This window comes from Podarcis erhardii (genome assembly GCF_964252035.2).
Source record: "Podarcis erhardii genome assembly, chromosome: 7".
Taxonomy (NCBI): Eukaryota; Metazoa; Chordata; class Lepidosauria; order Squamata; family Lacertidae; genus Podarcis; species Podarcis erhardii.
This window is the reverse complement of record NC_138511.1, coordinates 65,604,095-65,622,632: the sequence shown is the minus strand read 5'-3', so window position 1 is coordinate 65,622,632 and position 18,538 is coordinate 65,604,095. Positions and strand designations below refer to the sequence as shown.

Here is an 18,538-nt window from a genome sequence, read left to right as displayed (position 1 = left end):
CATCCTCAGTCTGCCCTCAGCAAGCCTCTCACAACCTGCCTTATTGGTTTTTTTATATTCCAAGTAAGTGTGCTTATACGATTGTATCCTTGGTAATCTTTAGAGCAGATTTTTTTTTTAAAGAGAAAACAAGAAAAAGAATGAATAATCTTGGATTTCCGAGGACTGCAGTTCTCTGCTGTTGTTTCTTGTGGTTTTTATTTTATTATTTTTAATCGTACTTGTTTAAATTGTTCTCTTTATTTAAACCACTCTGGGACCACCAGAGGTCAATAGTCTTGGGCACCTGCTAAGGCCCATATCCTAGCTGTGGGCCTATTGCTGACTGCCCTGCTCTTTCTCCTTCTTGCTATTGCTGTCTGTTCACTTGCCCTTTCCAAGCAAGGATGCAAGGATGACCAGCAAGGATTTCCATGCAAGGATGACCAGCCCAAGTCATTTTGCTGCCTAAGACAGAGCATCAAATGGTGCCTCCCTCCCCCACCAGTCGAGAATCTCCATACCGGTCCAATTATTAAGGCACAAATCAGCCGACTGAGGTGGATGCTTCACTCTGCCTACTGATAGACACACAAGGAACCTCAAAAGCAAGGAGATGGGAAAACAGTGATGTGATTGGGAGAGCAGGAATGAACAGGCGGTGGTGACAAAGAGGAGGGGGTCCAGCAAGGGGGGAAATAATAAAGATGATAATCATGATGATAATGATTTATTTATACACTGCCCATCTGGCTGACCAGCCCTAGAATAAGGACACCTAAGAAGGGAGAGTAGGAGGGGGCTTGAAGGTGCCCACCCACAGTTAGCAGCAGCTGGACACCAGATTGAACAGGCACAGGCAACTCGCCTCATCACACTCTTTTCCACTACAGTATTGTATTTTTTTTTAAAAAAACCCAACCAATTACTTTCTAAATCTGCACCTATCCAATCAATTTGGCATATGCAAATTTATCCAGATAATTTTTTCAGATGATTTCCTAAGTTTTAGCAATGTGTGCGTTGCTACCTTAGCTGGGGTGGGGAGACAAGAGCATCCACTAGGGCATGTTAGTCAAGGCTGTGTGTACACACTGAATACCATCTAGTATGAAAGATTCAAAACTTCTAATGTGATCTATGAAAGCAGGGGCAGTGGGCATTCAGAACAAGGTTTAAATGTTTCCTGAACAACACTATACTGCTCGGTCAGGACCATTTGAAAGACTGTCTAGCCCCAAACCAATTTAAACATAAAAAAAAATGAAGGGAACATTAAGGGCTTCGAAATTGTCCATCAGCAATTAGCAACTGGACAGCAGAGTGAGCAGGCACAAAGTTTGCCAGGTCAGCTTTTCTTTCCCACCCTGCTGTAGAGATGGACAAATAAGTAATATTCAACTTCTTAGTTTTAATTCAATTCAGTCATAAATTCAGTTCATCTCATTTTTAAATCAGTTTGTGGATTTGTTTTGAAGTCTGCACAAAAATTCACATGCATTTTCACCTACTTTTGCCTAATATATGCATGTTTGCAAGCAATTTTGCCTAACATAATGTTACTTTTACTGATATGTGCATTTTTGTGGGCACTTTCCCTTAATATACATATTTTGGTTGCAGAACCCCACGTTGAAGACCGACACTCTTTGCTTTGTTGATCTACGCAAATATATCTCTATAATGGTGAGATGTATTAGATTTATACTCAAAGGTAATTGTTTCTGAAGCTAAAACAATATAAACAAATTATCATATGCAAGTATCTGTTTTCCTCTTTTGTCATCTGTTTTCGTGAAACAGTTCCTCCTTTTGGCAATATATAACTGGCCACCATAATGAAGAGGACTCTACAGTATTAGTGGGTAGGTAATCCAAGGCCAGATCCAGCCCAATCGCCTTCTAAATCTGGCCCGCGGACGGTCTGGGAATCAGCGTGTTTTTACATGAGTAAAATGTGTCCTTTTATTTAAAATGCATCTCTGGGTTATTTGTGGGGCATAGGAATTCGTTCATTCCCCCCCCTCCCCAAATATAGTCCGTTCTCCCACAAGGTCTGAGGGACAGCGGACCGGCCCCCTGCTGAAAGTTTGCTGACTCCTGTGAATCCAGACCTTTTAGGTGGGAGTGAGGAATGTTGGGTCTGTGGCTTAAATGTCGCCATATAGGCCTCTCTGCCCGGCCCTTGGGATTCTTACCAGTTCACACACACCTTCCCATTGCACTGCTTTGCAGCTTCCTTAAGTGTTTGTGTCTGGATGGAATGCTTGCCTGGATGGAGAACAGAGAGGGTGAGTGGGTGTCTAGAACCTATCTCACTGTACAAAGGCTATGTTCACATTCATTGCTGGGCCTGCTTTTGCTCTTGACTCCAGCCACCGCTTGCTCTCAGGTTTCCCAAACGGGTATGTGGCCCCTTTGGCTGCAAAATATTCCCTATCCCTGCTTTTAGGGTTGAAAGGACAAGGCTGGAGAGGAAATACCCCAGGAAGCTGGTCCAGGGAACATCAGGCCCTCCAAGGTTTGGCTCCCTGCCATTTTGGGAAGCAGAGAAGGTCTGGCAGAATGTCAATCTCTTGTTTAGACTTAGTGGTTTCCTGTGGCGTTTTGGTTAGGATGGCAACCACAGCAAACTGTCTGTCCCCAGACTCATCTGCGCCAGTCTCTCCCTTGGCACGCCTGTTTTGTAACATAAAAAAAAAATATCAAAAAAATCTACCCCTTTGTTTTCAGTAGAAAGTCCCCATTTGCCAACTTTATATGTATTTTGTTGTTAAATACCCTTTGTTGATCAACTTACCAACTGTAAGAAAAAATGTAAAAGTATATTTTTAAGGTCTATCTAAACTGGGAATTTTAAATAGCAATATTGCTTCTTTCCTTCCATTTTAAAAAGCCAATCTGGAGAGATTTCTAAAAAGTTTGTGTTTGGTTCAATAGGGCTGTGAGTTACCTGATTAAAGGAATTTTAGGATAAACTATGTGTTTAGTCAGTCAAGTGATGCATCAATCTATTAACCCAGCATAAATTTGATTTTGACAACAAGAAGAAAGACTTTGAAAGTGGGGGCAGGAGAGCCTCATTGCTTAAAGCTGATGCATGCCTGGGTCACAGAAAAAATAAGCTTTGGGGAGGCTTCCTCTCACACAAAGGCAGGGATGAATCTCCTAAAATAGCACTTCTAATTTAGATTATTTTATAAGTATATATATTGAAAATGACTTTAAAATATTAAAATCTACTGCCCAGTTCTCTGAGGCACCTTTTAGGTAATCAAAATATTTTTACTCCAACTGGTGACTTTATGAGCACTGCAGTCCAATGATGCATGCCTATTTAGAAGCAGGGATCATTAAATCTGTCAATTTTGCTTTCTCCATTTCTCATTTTTACAGTTTTGTTCAGTTCTCCACATTACCAAATCAGTTTGCATTAAAAAAGTCTTTATGAAAACACACCAGCACTTTCAAGCAGATTTCTCCTACTGTTTACATTTTAATGCAATTTTACCTAATATACATGTTGTATAATGCCTATTTGTGTGTTAGTGTCACAAATATATGCATTTTTATGCACACATTACTATTATGTATGCATTTTGCATATATTACTTGATTAGAGAACTACACTGCAAAATTCAGAAAAGTGAGAATTCCGAAGATGTGTGTGTTTCATTTCATATATTGAATTATGTAAGTGAAAATTAGGGAAGTTCACCTTTAACTGAAAGCTTACTTGAATTTGTCCCCCATCCCTAGTCCCAATTAGGGATCTTATGAATCTTACAAATTTACACTTTCTGGAACAATATGTGAACCAAAGTACAACTATCCTTTGAAATTTGCACTTTTCCAAAATGTTCCGAAGCTGCTCTGCAACGCACAGTTGTTTACTGAAATGCATATATTAGGGGAAAGTATGCATAAACATGATCTTAGAGAAAATAACACACCAAAAAGAAAGAAAAGAGAATAACATACAAAAATGTGTTATATTAGGGAAAATCGAGTTCCAAAAATATGTACATTAATCAAACCTGCATACAAAAATGAATTTATTAGGAGACGATTACACTAAAATGCTGAAGAATTTTCATGAGGATTTAAATAAATAAATAAATAAATCTCAAACTGCTGCAGAAATGTTGCGAATTGAATTTAAGGTTGGTGAAATGAGAAACAGAAAGCTCTGCTTTTCCATCTCTATTCCCAATAAGTGTACAAAGGATCACAGCAATTCCTAGGTAAAGATAAAGGACCCCTGGACAGTTAAGTCCAGTCAATGGCGACTATGGGGTATGGCGCTCATCTTGCTTTCAGGCCAAGAGAGCCAGCGTTTGTCCACAGACAGCTTTCTGGATCATGTGGCCAGCATGACTAAACTGCTTCTGGCACAACGGAACATTGTGATGGAAACCAGAGTGCACAGAAACACCATTTACCTTCCCACCACAGCTGTACCTATTTATCTACTTGCACTGGTGTGCTTTCAAACTGCAAGGTTGGCAGGAGCTGGGACAGAGCAATGGGAGCTCACCCCATCACGGGGATTCAAACTGTCGACCTTTCAATCGGCAAGCCAAAGAGGCTCACACGTAAGCCCCATGGAATTCAATGAGTCAGTCCCATGTATGTACATAGGCGTTAAGAGATTTGCAGCCTAAATCTGCAAATATCCCCAAGCCATTGCCTCCCATTCCTGCTTTAAATGCTTTTGCTGGTCCCATCTGGTCTTATCCTGGCTATATTTGAAACTTTGACGTAAACGGTTTGACCTCAGTAGGGATTTACTTCTGAGTAACCTTACATAGGTATGGGCTATAAATATGTGAGCAGATCTGTTATACATCTAGAGATGTGTATGGAATTTAGAGAGTGAAATTTGGGACTAGCTGTTAAATGCCATTTAAGTTCCCTGGTACAGTATATGGATAACATATGGGATACCCACCAATTTCTACACCACATAATAAGCCCTTAGGGTTGACTCCATGAGCAAAACTGGAGTGTTTAGTTTTTGTTAAGACACACCCATGGAAAAAAATGCAGTGATTTAACCAAAGAGGAGGGGATTTCATTGCCAAGAAAGGGGAGGAAAAAACCCACACAATTGCATGGAAGCAAAGTCTTCAACCCCTTAAATACCTTTCAGATGGAACAGGACCCAAAAAAAATCCCGGTAAGGTTTGTGCCTGTCAAAGTTTAGCAGTTCTAAACAGCGCAGATCAGGAAACAATTTAAAAAAACAACTCAGTAGTACCTATCATACTAAATGCTTTTAACATTTACTGTACTCTAAACAACTGTCTCATAAGGCACATGAGAGTATTATTATCCTCATTCTGCAGATGAAAGGGTGAAAAAACACTTGCCCGAGACCATTTGGTTTGTTTGTGGCTGAGGAAGGAATTGAACACTCTTAGCCATTACACACTCCTAGTCACTACAATTACACCAGTGCTGTACCACATGGACAGGCGACTTGGGGACATACACCAGACAGGCTCTAAGTGTGGGAGGCAGGCCTTCCTAGGAGGGCATAGATGAATACCTGGGAATATGTAAGCTTTTGCCTCACCTGTCTCTTCTCCACATGTTTGAGATGGAGAAGCAGGTGTTGGTAACCTCCATCTCCCATCAACCCTAGCCAGCATGGCAAATGGTTAGGGACGATGGGAGCTGTTGTTTGGCAACATCAGGAGGACTTCAGGTTTCCCACCACTGTTTGCAAGCAAAGGGTTCTGAATTAGTGCTAGAAATTAGTGGTGCAATCAGGGCTGAAATTAGTGGTGCAATCAGGGCATTTTTGTATGCAATGTTGTCTAAAACACATGCCTGCAATTCTATTTTCCCTAATATAATGTATTGCATTCAACTAACTTTTACTCCTAGTAGTCCCACTGAAGTTAACAGACCCAAGTTAGTCATTGCTATTCATTCCAATGGGTCTACTCTATGTAATAGTAGGTTGACTGCAATAAAATGCATTTTTGTACTTTATATTTATTAATATATGCATCTTGACACACACTTTAAAGGACTCATTTTGCACACATTATAGGCTGGAGAACCGCACTGCAAAATTTGGAGAGGTGTGCATCTCAAAGGATGGCTGTGTTTTGGCTTGCATATTGTTTGGGGAAGTGCAGATTAGGCGGGTTCACCTTTAAATGTGAATTGAATGGAATTTCTCTCCCCCCCCCCCTCCTTATTGATATTCCATAAAAGGACTGGCTTAGACTTCAGGGAAAACCATCTTAAACAAAAATATATTCAATAAATATAAATATACTAGATGCTTACCTAATTTCAGTTGGTAACTGATTCCAGAGGGCATGCACCCTCTGTATGTAGGATTAAGCCGACAGAATGATTTACCGTATTTTTCACTCTATAGGACACACTTTCCCCCCTCCAAAAATTAAGGGGAAATGTGTGTGCGTCCTATGGAGCGAATGCAGGCTCCTTGGCTTCAGCGATAGCAACACGAAGCCTCTGAAGCTCAAAGGGAGCGGCTATCTCTGAAGCCTTTGGAGTGCAGCGGGACCTCGTGATGCGATCCAAAGGCTTCAGGTTCCTTTTGCTGAAGCCGGGAGAGCAAGACTCTCCTGGATTCAGCAGAGAGGGAGAGCTGCGCAGCGCCCCTTCAGCGAAGCGGGAGGAGAAATGGAAGGGGCTCCGTTTCTCCTGCCACTTCGCTGAAGGGGCGCTGAGCAGAGAGGGGGAGAATTCCCCCCCCGTTCTCCCCCTCCTATGGTCCGGTGCGTCCTATAGAGCGAAAAATACGGTAAACAACAAACTGAGGGTGTGTGTCTTCTTCCCTCACTTTTCTGTCAACTACCTAGTAAAAGAATTGGGAGGGAGTTATCCGTTTGAGGATCTGAAATTTTATCTGAAATTTGATCGTGAGGATGCTTTGTGGGCTGGAAAAAAGGGGATTTACATTTAAATAAACATAGATACAGTACTGGAAGTACTGGAATGGGTTACTTCTGGGTTTCGGCAGTCGTGCATGTGCCGAATCGCAACCTGCATGTGCGCAGACGCGGGTTGCAAACGCTTTGGGTTGTGAACGTGCGTCCCGCATGGATCACGTTCACAACCCGAGCGTCCACTATAAATCAATTTAAATGAACAGAGAAGCAAATACATAAACATTGCACATGTGTGTTTTAAATTTTGAACTCCAATAAATATTGCTGAGTGAAGGACCCTTTAAAAATGAAACTCTGCTGCTGTTCTCTCCCCCCATATTCCCCTCCCCACACATTTTTGAGGTTTTATGCATTCTGGACATGTAAGGTGAGGAGAGACATGACCTCTGCTTCACAGCGCTGTGCAAAGTTTGAGGAATTTTCTGCCCCGTCATCGTCGCTTCCCTTGGCTGTCCGTTAAGGCCTATCAAAGGAGTCGTGAACATGACTTGCAGCTCGGCATTTTTTCCGGTGTTACATGGCCAGCCAGGAAGATACAATGTGGAAAAGTAGGGACCTGAGAGTGTTCGCGCTGCGGTTTGAACAGGAGACAAGGAAACGTTGTGAAGTCTCATAGACCCTTCTCTGTGCATCTCTGAGGCAGATGGTCGAGGGATGGCCAGATAGTCTAAAGGCTCTTTTGCTGTTTCCCTTCCTCCTCCCCCCCGTCTCTATTTTGTTGCAATAAAATCATCAGTGTAAACTGCTCCCACTGCCAATCCCTACTTTATTTCAGTTCCTTTTAAACAGCTGAGCCCTGTTCTGTAGAAATGGAGGATAATTTCCCTTAACATTGAAAATAATTACAGAAAAAAAGTGATGGCAACCCTTTGCTCTATTCAGCCCTCAAAACCAAGGCATAAGACCTGGGGCATGGGACGTTTTTCAGCCCAAGGCTTGCATTCCCTTCTGAACAACTTTCTAAAGGCAATGTGCCAGTGATGGATAGAGCAAGAATGACCGTGCCCCACATCAAATGGGGGGTGCCTTTTGCGTGGTCGCACGCAGCCCCCCCCCCATGTGGCTCCTGGCAGTATGGGCTGGTTTTGCACACCCCAGGCTAGATACCTGGAGGTCTCTGCCTACCTCAGCCAATTGCCCAATCCCGCCTGGGGAGGCGTTGCCAAGGGATTGGCCAGGTAGGGGGAGGGACCGCCCTCCCCACACAACAGAGGGTGGATCTTACCTGGGAATCGTCAGTTGGCTCCAGAGCTTCCCCCACCCTGCCTTGCCTCAGTTAAGCCTACTTTTGCAGGTTAACCTCTTCTCCACAGGTACGCGGGTGCTGCTAAGTCATGGTTGCTGTTGAAGGGCCGGAAAGGAATTTTCCTGCATTGGCAGGTTTTGCCTTCCCCGTAGCAAAACATCACAACTTCGGCAGTTTCAGGCCTTGGGTGGAATTCTTTAGTCTATCTTCCCTAAATGGGGGGGCATGAAGCATTGGGGGAGGCATTGGCCATACTCTGAGAGGTTGTCATTGCTCTCTCCTGCGATGGCTGCGAAATGGGGGGGTGGGCTCTCTGCTTGAACATATGTTCTCCAGAGCCAGCCCAATCCCCACACATTCTGGATAACCCTGATGTCCCCCAGATCCCTGGCTGGGCACTGGGAAGGATAAACGCCCAATGCCTGAGCCAAGGTCTCCCTACATCTGAAACTTTATAAAGTTGTGGCCAATTTTAATCCCATAGCACGTTGTCTTGAGTCATTATTTCACTCGGGGAGTCGCCTAGGGTTGGGGGGACTCCGCCTGTCCATGCAAATGTAAATGTTACTTACATAGAGCAAGCTTCTATCCTCCACCCAGACAAGGAATAGGCATTTTCAGAGTTCAAGGCCATATTCCAGCCTTGCCAAAACCACTTGGCTTTGAAGTGGGTCTAGTGGGATATGTGGCCTGGGGTGAGACCCAATGACCAGACAGAGAGGTTCGGGGGGGGGGCTGCATTTGGCCCCCAAGTTTTCCACTGCTAGAGAAGACTATGGCAACCCATCTAATAAGTAGGTCTGTCACCAAATTAATGAAATAGCAATGCAGCCAGGTACATCTGGAGTCAGAGGTCTAAGTCCCAATGAGTTCAATGAAGCTTACTCCCAGGCAATAAAATACAGGACTTCTTTGGTTTATTTTCATGAGGAGACTGCAGCCTTAATACACCTTGACCTGGGAGTAAATCCCACTGAGCTCAACATGAATTTTTGACACAACTTGTATCGGATTGCGTTTAGTCACTGATTTCCATATATTTACAAACCATATGCTTTATGGTGTTTTATTGCATTTTTATTATTGTAAGCTTTATTGTAGACTTCCCCAATTATTTTTTATATATTGAAAGGCACACACAAGCATGAGAATAAAAATGAATGGTTTTGAAGCAAGAAGCATTTTTGCTTTTTAGGTGAAGCATTGATAATATCATAGCAGGAGAGACAAAGAGATGCTTCTTTTAAAACAGTGCTTTCCACCTGTAGTTTGTGTAAGTTCTTGCTTTAAGGAAATGATGTAGAGTCAGCCCTGGGGTTATTTCAGGCCAGGATCCTTGGAGAATTGACTTAACTCTAGGGTCAGAATTAGTCTATATTCTTATGCCCTCAGTTTCCTAATTCAGCAACAAAGTTCACAAGTCTTTAACTTAGCCTTATCTTTTTACAGAGTTGTTTAGAAGGATGGGTGGGGAAATGAAACGCATCTGTTAGCAGCACCTTGATTCCCTTGTAGAAATAGCAACATTCATGACTTAGCCACAGCCAAAGCCAAGAGATTTGAAAAAAGGACTATAGTATTTATTCATCTTTGAAGTTTTCTTTTATTTGAATAGATTTGTTAATGTTAACAAATTTGTCTGATGGCTTTATAATTTTGTTAAAATGTGCTCTGACTTCCTATCCAGTTTGGACAGAAACCCCTCCCCCAAATGACTAAAAATGGACTTTCCATAGCTTTATTTGTTGGCCTTTGCTTCTCTGCTTATTTTGCTGCTGTAGTTCTTCAGAACTTGTCTGGGACACAAGCTGGAGAGACATGCAAATTGGTATGGGCATATGAGCAGATGTCTGTCTGTCTGCTTTCATGCCAGTGGCAGGCCAGTGCCTAATTTAGACATGGGGGAGAAATTTGATTGAGTTCTCATTTAAAGACATCCCTAATTTGCACTTCCCGAAACAACACAGAAACCAAAATGGAGCCATCCTTGGAAATTTGCACTTCCCCAAATTTTGAAGTGCAGTTCTCCAGCCAAGTAATATGTAAACACACACACACACACACACACACACACTATAGTAAAGTGTGCATAACAATGCACATATATATTAGGGAAGCTAACCTACAAAACTGCATTATTTAAGAAGAAATTGTTTTGCAAAAATTCATGGGATAGAATGAGATGACTGGATGCTAAGGTAGAAGAAGGCAGTGTTACCACTTCAGACTGCTGTTGGGTAAAAACATTTTTGAATGCTTCCTCCCTATGCTTGGAAAGAAATGATTACCTGCAGTTGGAAAACAAGCAAGGAGGAGGACAGTAACAACATTTGGGGCTTTTTACTTTATGGAAAATGCAAGTTATGGAGTGACTGATGGGGGTTCTACAAGTAGATACAGGATGTCATCCAGGTAACTTGGGGACATCCACAAAAACTGAATTTTGAAAGACTCTGGACAGACAAAAGAAAGTACAGTGGTACCTCGGGTTACAGACGCTTCAGGTTACATACGCTTCAGGCTGCAGACTTCACTAACCCAGAAATAGTACCTCAGGTTAAGAACTTTGCTTCAGGATGAGAACAGAAATTGTGCTCCGGCAGTGGGGCAGCAGCAGGAGGCCCCATTAGCGAAAGTGGTGCTTCAGGTTAAGAACAGTTCCAGGTTAAGAACAGACCTCCGGAAGAAATTAAGTACTTAACCCGAGGTACCACTGTACACCTTTACACAATGTATTTAGTAAAACTCTGGAATTTGCTCCCACAAGAGGTGGCGATTGCCATCAACTTGTATGACTTGAAAAGATTAAACAAATACACGGGGATAAGGCTATCAATGGCTACTAGTCATGATATCTATATTCTCCCTTCACAATCAGAGGCACGATGCTTCTGACTATCAGTTGCTTGGAATTATGTCGGTGGTGAGAGTGCCGTTGTGCTCAGGCTCTTTTGGGCTGCTTGTGGGCATCTGGTTGGCCACTGTGAGGGCAGAGTCCTGGACTAGCATTTGACCTGATCCAGCAACCATAGTAGGCAAAGGGCTCAGCTAGAACCTTTTTCCCTGGGGTGATAGTTTTCAACTTGACAGGCAGATATTCTGTTTTCCAGCCTTCCAGGGTGACCCCTCCCACTTCGGATTACAAACCAAGTAGATGCAGCCCCAGATGCAGTTTGTTTTATCCATGGGAAGTCACCAGCTTTGGACCGACTCTGAGTAATAAGCAGCAGGGAATTAGTCCTGGGTTAAGAGTCGGAGGGGCCCAGGGCTAACAGGAAAGTGGAGCCTACAACGTATTCCCAGTATGTGCATCTATAACAATTGCATATGGGAAAGGGCCTTAGCTCAGTAGTTCAGCACCGGCTTTTTATGAAGGAGGTCCTAGGTTCGTTCCTTGGTATCTCTAGGTACAGATGGAAAGAACCCCTGCCTGAAAACCCCCGAGAACCACGGCCAGCTAGTGTAGATAATACTGAGCTAGATAGTCCAGTGGTCTGACTAATTGTAATGTGGCTTCCTGTGTTCCTTCCCCATACCTCTGAATGAATGACTGCAACAGTACATCAGGAAGGATAATTCATTTTGTAACTTAAAGGTTAATTTTGTTAATGTTAAAGTCAGGATGGGGGACAGGTGGGGTGTTGCTTAGTAACCAAGCAGAGTGGCATAATGCTCACTGAGCTATCTATTGGCTGTGTAGTTCTGAGGGAGTTTTTTCTCTGTGTATGATTGTGTGCCTCCCTGTTATGTATAAGGCCTGAACTCTGTACAGTGGTACCTCGGGTAAAGTACTCAGAGGTCTGTACTTAACCTGAAACTGTTCTTAACCTGAAGCACCACTTTAGCTAATGGGGCCTCCTGCCTCTGCCGCGCCGCCGGAGCACGATTTCTGTTCTCATCCTGAAGCAAAGTTCTTAACCTGAAGCACTATTTCTGGGTTAGCAGAGTCTGTAACCTGAAGCGTATGTAACCTGAAGCGTATGTAACCCGAGGTACCACTGTATTTATTTCTCCTCAGTTTATACACTGTTTTGCTCCATTTCCTCAGTAAAGTGTTATCAAGACTTTTCTTGATCAAGATTTTGTCTCTGTTATATAAGTGTTTTTGCTCTTTATTTATTTGTTTATTTGTGTAAACATGCAAAGCTGCTTTAGCCTGATTCAAGCCATCTAGTTCAGTGTCCTCTCTTCTGAGTGACAGCAGCTTACCAGGGCATTCAGCAGAGTGTTTTCCTCCCACCGCCAGCTTCCTACTATCCCTTTTCACCAGAGATGCCAAGGATTTGAACCAGAGACCTTCTGCACACAGACCATGTGCTCTGCAAGTCACTGCAGTGCCTGCAAATTCTGTGCTTTGCACTTTTAAAAGGCCACCGTTCCTGCTCTTCAGCCTTCGATGTTTATTCTGCTGCATGTGCTCCATATTTTTTACTTAATACTAATTCACAGAAAATCCCTCTGAAGAGGAACCACCCATCAACACATATGGAACTAGTCTTGGCAGCAAGAATAGTCACTCATAGAGCTGAAGGTCTTAGAAAGCCAAAAGGGGGAGAAAAATAAAACAAGATACAGACAAGTGGTAAATGTGGGAGAGAAAAAAGCAGTTAGGAAAGCGAAAACCACTGAATATTAAATGGGCGGCGACTTCAATCGGAAACCTGCAGTGCTCTTCCTGACTCCCTTTCCGAGGGCAACAGCATCAATTCATGAAAAGGAAGCCCAATCCCATAGCAGCTGAAATTCTGCTTCTTCTCAGTGCCATTTGTTATAAGCTGTGAATGAGTCAACAAGGCCTCCTGTGAACCAAAAATGTTCTAAACCAGTAATTTTAATTTTTTTTTGAAGGAGAGAGAAAAACCAAGAAGAACCCACAAAGATATTGCAGGGCCTGGTGGTGACATCACAGATCAGGTGACTCTGTTCTTCCAGTCAACAAATAATGATTTAGAGTCATCTGCATCTCAGAAAGTAGGGTTGACTTTATAACACTCTTTCAGGCCTCACAGGCAACCACAGAACCACAAGCAGACTGCAATCAACAATTTAGAAGGAGTACCCGAACCTCGACAGGGAGGTTTACCTCCTCCTCGTGTTTTTCCACACCAGCCGTGTGTTTTGGATCTGCATAAGGTGAGTTCCGTTCATTCATTCATTCATTCATTCAGTATTTCATTCATACATTTTGCTTTCCGTACTTCCAAGACATTATATTGTTTTTTTCTTTTGCTTTTTGGGGGGTATGTGTGTGTGTGTCTATCTCTTTGAAAGCTTAGTTTGCCTTCCCCTCCCCTTTCATCCTAATGACGATCCGGCGCGCATATGCTTCTATTGAGAAACTTGTGGCTGAACATTCCTGTGGTGCTGCTGTGGAATTGGATTCTTGGTTATAAACAGGCACAAAACTTCTTTTGATTTTTTTCCCCTCTTCCCCCCTTTTCACTTTTCTTTTTGCATTTCAGTTTAAACTTTTTATGGTTTTCTTTTTTGTTTGTTTCCTAAGGAGTGTAAGGCTCGAAGACAATCTGGGTTGTAGATTTGGGTCATGGCTTCCAACAGCATATTTGATTCCTTTACAACCTATTCTTCAACCTTCTTGCGTGGTGAGTACAAATCTTTCATCCTTTCCTTCGAGGCAGGAAACGCCGTTGTTTGTCACTCAAGGGAGCTTAAACTTACAGCCTCTTTTAATAATCCCATTGGCACATCTTCAGTTGGATGTTCGCTCTTTGCAAACAGGGTGGTAGAGGGGAAAATCCCCCCCCCCCTTATGTCTGGATGATGCTTAAGGGGAATCCGTGGCAGGAGGGGATGGTAAACCTTCTACCTCTTTCTGGATTGTGCATTCCCAATTTATTTTTGGTGCCTGGGCTTTGTGGATGTGTGTGTTCCATCAAGGATGCTGTCTTCCCATTCTTCTCGAGTGCCAAGAAAAATGATAGTCAGCTGAAGTCTATAGGTTGTATCAAGAGACTAAGTCAATTGAACTTAAGTACCGATGAAATAAGTCATCATAACTCATCTCTGCAGCTTAATATGGATCTGAACCTATGAACGTGATGTGATTGCAGTTTTCTGTTTCGTTGAGTTCATGGTTTTTGCATCTACAAATTTCCCACCATGGTTTGATTGCATCTAAACTGTTAGACAGACCCTATGAGTGTCTGTTTTTTAATATAATATCTGGGCTTAATATTCAGCTAAGGTAGAGTGGAAGTAGACTGGAGAAGAGCTTTAAAGGCTGGTAAGACTGACTCAGCCTTTCAAGCCATCAGGGGGGTTTAGTTGCTGAGGACACAAAAAACTTGGACCAGCTGAGCAACTGACCACATTACTAGCTAACGAAAATCCCTGAGGAGGCTTTCTAGCACAAACCACTGAAATGGGAATGGGATATACAGGAAAACGTCCTCAGATATTGGGCCCTCATTCAAGGCACCCATCCCGCTCTTGGCTCTGTAGTCTTTTGATTGTAAACCAGTTTTCTCTGGGGGATGACCTTAATGGTTTTAAATGCAGTCTAACGTTTGGTGAAATGTTACTTCAGAATATTGTATTTATTAACTTACTTAGTACTAAAATTTGTAACCCTGCTTTTAAATCAAGTTATCCAAACAACTAGCAAGAAATGTGGATGCGCAGTCAATATAGACAAGGAAAATCCCTGTACAAGAACTAGCAAGAATCTTGGGTAGTATTCAACTAAGTTTTAAATGAATTAAAATAATAACATCAGTGATGCTAATAGTAATCATGATGACTTGCTCATTGTAATTGATGAGCATAACTAAGTTGACCCCTTAATTTAATGGTTTACTCTGAGTAAAACTTTGTTGAATACCACTCATTGTCTCCTTTTTCTGAATCTTTCCAAATTCATGTGACCATTTTGTATTTTTTGGCTGGCATCCAAAGAGATGCTTTAGGCACCTTCAAGGCCCCCTGTGTACACCCCCCCCAAATAAAAGTGTGGGAAGAGGGGGTAGCACATTCTCCCCTTCCTCCATCCCCAGATCATGTCACAAATTATTCTGAGAATTCCTCTTAATAAGGACCGCATGGGGGGCGGGGAGAGCGTTCTAGAGCTCTTTTTGGGGTTTGTAGAGCATGTTGTCTGGTTTTATGTCATTTTGTCTCTCTGAGCCAATCCTTCACCCTGGGCATAAAGAATTCTGCTGGATCAGACCAAATATTGAAACAATGCCACATTGTGTCTTCCTTAGCTGTTCACTAGGGTCGTTTCAAAGCTCACAAACAGAGCAAGTAGTCAACCTATCCTTCACTTTTGCTTGCCTACAGTGTCTGGTGGTTCCATCTAAGGGCCAACATGGCTACTAGCCATTGATAGACTTCTCTTCCTCCTTCTCTAGGAATTTGTTTCATCGTGCTTTTAAAAGCCATCTAAAGTAGTGGTCATCACCATGCCTTCCATTAGTTTTAATTGTGTGATTTTGAAATTGTGCTTCTTTCTTTCTTTCTCTTTCTTTTTTTAACCTGTTCTCAAACTGTTGCTGATCAGCTTCCTAGTCAGTTTCTATAATATTCTTCTGCAAAGGAGAGGGAGGAAAGAACAACATTGGGCTGTATCAAGACGAAATTTACACTTAGGTCCTATTGAAATCAAGGTGAAAAGTTAAGACTGGGGGTTGAATTTGCAGGAACTTTTGCATCTCTTGCTATTAGAATTTCCTAGTTCATAGTTGGCTCATTTCTTCGCTCTGCTTGCAAACAACCTTTTAACTTGACTTAAACTTGGGAGGGGGGAGTGTTTTGCAGAATTCATATAACTGACCTAAAAATATTGTTCTGAGAACTACTTTTGCACCTAAAATAAGTTCTACTTATGATAATCATTGAGCGCTGTCTCCTTAGGAGGTATTGTGCCCCAGGGTCTTGCAGCGTCAGTGTTCTTGCCAAATGAAGGTTTTTCTTCAGCTCACCTTGTGCTTTTATTAAAAAAACAACAACACCTTCCTGCAATTTGTTTTCACCTCCACAAAAGACCAATTGTTTCACTCAACTTAAAAGGACAACTCATAGTTATCTTTTGATCGTTTAGCTTTGCTGTCCTCCTTTTTTTGTTGCGTGTGTGCTGCTCTATTTATTTAAGGGATTTTTTGGTGTGCTTTTGTCTTATCCAGCATCTTCATTTGTCATTTTGTTCTGGTTAGCCCATTTTTATATTGCTCTCATTTTACTCATCGTCACCATCTAACTCGGCCCCTGCCCCTTCCACTAATCCCTACCTGCCGGCCCCAATATTTTCTCCTGGGACCACAGACCCCCTTGAATCCTTTATAATTATTCATATGAGTAATCCTTAACATGTAGGATTGCTCCAGCCAAGTAATGTGGACAAAAATGTCTATATTAGGGTGAAGTGTGCATTTAAGTATATACATTAGTGACAATAATGAGCAGAAATGCATTATATTAGGCAAAAGATATTATTATCACTATTATCACTTTTCTTTGTACGTGTATTTAAGATCCTGTATGATATATATGGATTTCAATAAAGAAGATAAAAGTGTGTGTGTGTGTGTGTGTGTGTGTGTGTGGCAAAAGTCATCTGAAAAACAATATTTATATTGGGCAAATTGCATGAAAAAATGTGCATATTAGGAGACATTTAAGCTAAAATATTGAAGAGTTCACGAGAACTTAAGCAACAACAAAAAATATGTGGAAATGCGGAGAACGGTATTTACAACTGGAAAAATGGGAAGCAGAGAGAAATCTAAATTGACAGATTCACCAAACCCTACCTATGGCAAGCAAATTTCCCTCCAGGCAAATTAAGATGGAGGGTATCTGGAGCCTCACACAGAAATCCAGCCGGTAGAACTTTCCTGTACCTAGAACAGACCCAACAGACCCAACAACATTTTAAAAGTTTATAAGGACAGGAAGCCTGGCAGATACAGAGGAGGTAACCCTAAAGCAACCATGAAATTGGGTTGACTTGAATCCAGTAAGAACTTCTCAAGTTTAAAGCTTCAGAAGGCAGGAGGTTGTTCTTCCTTTCTACTCAGTGTGTGTTTGGATACTATTCTCCGAGGAAAAGTACCAGCAAAATATTGTGGAATTTGGCCCCCAATTTTGCCCTGTTTCCTAGCTGTGTTTGTTGGCTTGTTGTCTGGCTGAGCGCATCTTTTTCTTGGAAAAGAGCAAAGTGTAAGAAGAATCTGTGGGCTTTAGATTTCTTTGGAGAATGCTATCAATTAGTAGAAGTAGTATATGCTTTGTCTGGATTGTAGCCAGTGCTAGTCTTACTCAGAGTAGACTGACTGAAAATAATCGGCATGCATAACATAAATCCATTCATTTAAATGCAGCTATTCTGAGTAGAGCATAGTTGAATGCCACTTTATCTATCGAACTATGGATTTGTGCAACATTAAGAACTGCCCTCGTTGATCAGGCTGAAATCCCTCAAGTCCAGCATCTCACAACAGCCCTCCTTTGTTCATTTGCAACATCAGGCACTCAGGGGCACAAAGCCACTGAAATTGGTTGTTCTCTTTAGCAATCCAAAATAATAATAATAATAATAATAATTGATAATAATAATAATTAATTTATACCCCGCCTATCTGGCTGGGTTTCCCCAGCCACTCTGCGTGGCTTTCAACAACCTATTAAAATACAACAGTCCTTCAGATATTAAAAGCTTCCTTAAACAGGACTGCCTTCAGATGTCTTCTAAAAGTCTGGTAGTTGTCTTTCTCTTTGACATCTGGTGGAAGGGCTGTCCACAGGGTGAGTGCCACTACCGAGAAGGCCCTCTGCCTGGTTCCCTGTAGCTTTGCTTCTCACAGTGAGAGAACCGCCAGAAGGCCCTCGGCACTGGACCTCAGTGTCTGGGCAGAACGATGGGGGGGGGGAGACACTCCTTCAGGGATACTAGGCTGAGGCCGTTTGGAGCTTTAAAGGTCAGCACCAACACTTTGAATTGTGCTCTTGCCCAACCAAACAACACCATCCATGCACAAGAAAAGGAAGGTATCAGCAAGCTTGGAGAAATCCCAAGGTTTGCAGAAGTACCCGCCCTGAAAAAAAGCCCTTAAGCAGGGAAATGGAATGGGGGAAGAACCCTCCACAATGACCTAATGAGAACCCCAAGCATCTTCAGAAGCCACAGAATGATGGCTGACGGTTGGGAGGAGTAAGGGGAGGAGTGGAAAAACAGGGGTCAGAATAATTGAATTAAGGAATTCTCTGCTCACATCCTGAGCAGCAAAACTATTGGAAGGCATGGGTCCACACAACATCGTTTTGTTGCAGGTCCTTGCCATGGCAGAAAAAGCCGTTGAGAGATCATGGATTTAGCTAATTCTAGTAGAAAGTAGGGAGGGGAAAGAAATTTGCTTTAGCA

The 18,538-nt window shown here is 42.3% G+C and overlaps 1 protein-coding gene across 2 annotated transcripts in view; it reads left to right on the top strand.

Annotated features, from left to right (window-relative positions):
- Positions 1-18,538, top strand: part of RUNX3 (RUNX family transcription factor 3) — a 157,368-nt gene that overhangs the window by 15,598 nt on the left and 123,232 nt on the right. Inside the window, exons 3-5 of one of the 2 annotated variants that reach the window (XM_081869292.1) lie at positions 13,009-13,074; positions 13,161-13,293; positions 13,664-13,763. In XM_081869292.1, coding sequence (XP_081725418.1) covers positions 13,706-13,763 — 58 coding nt within the window. In that variant the 5' untranslated portion in view covers positions 13,009-13,074; positions 13,161-13,293; positions 13,664-13,705. Of the gene's footprint in view, positions 1-13,008; positions 13,075-13,160; positions 13,294-13,663; positions 13,764-18,538 lie in introns of those variants that run through there. The other variant, XM_081869291.1, reaches the window with a different exon arrangement.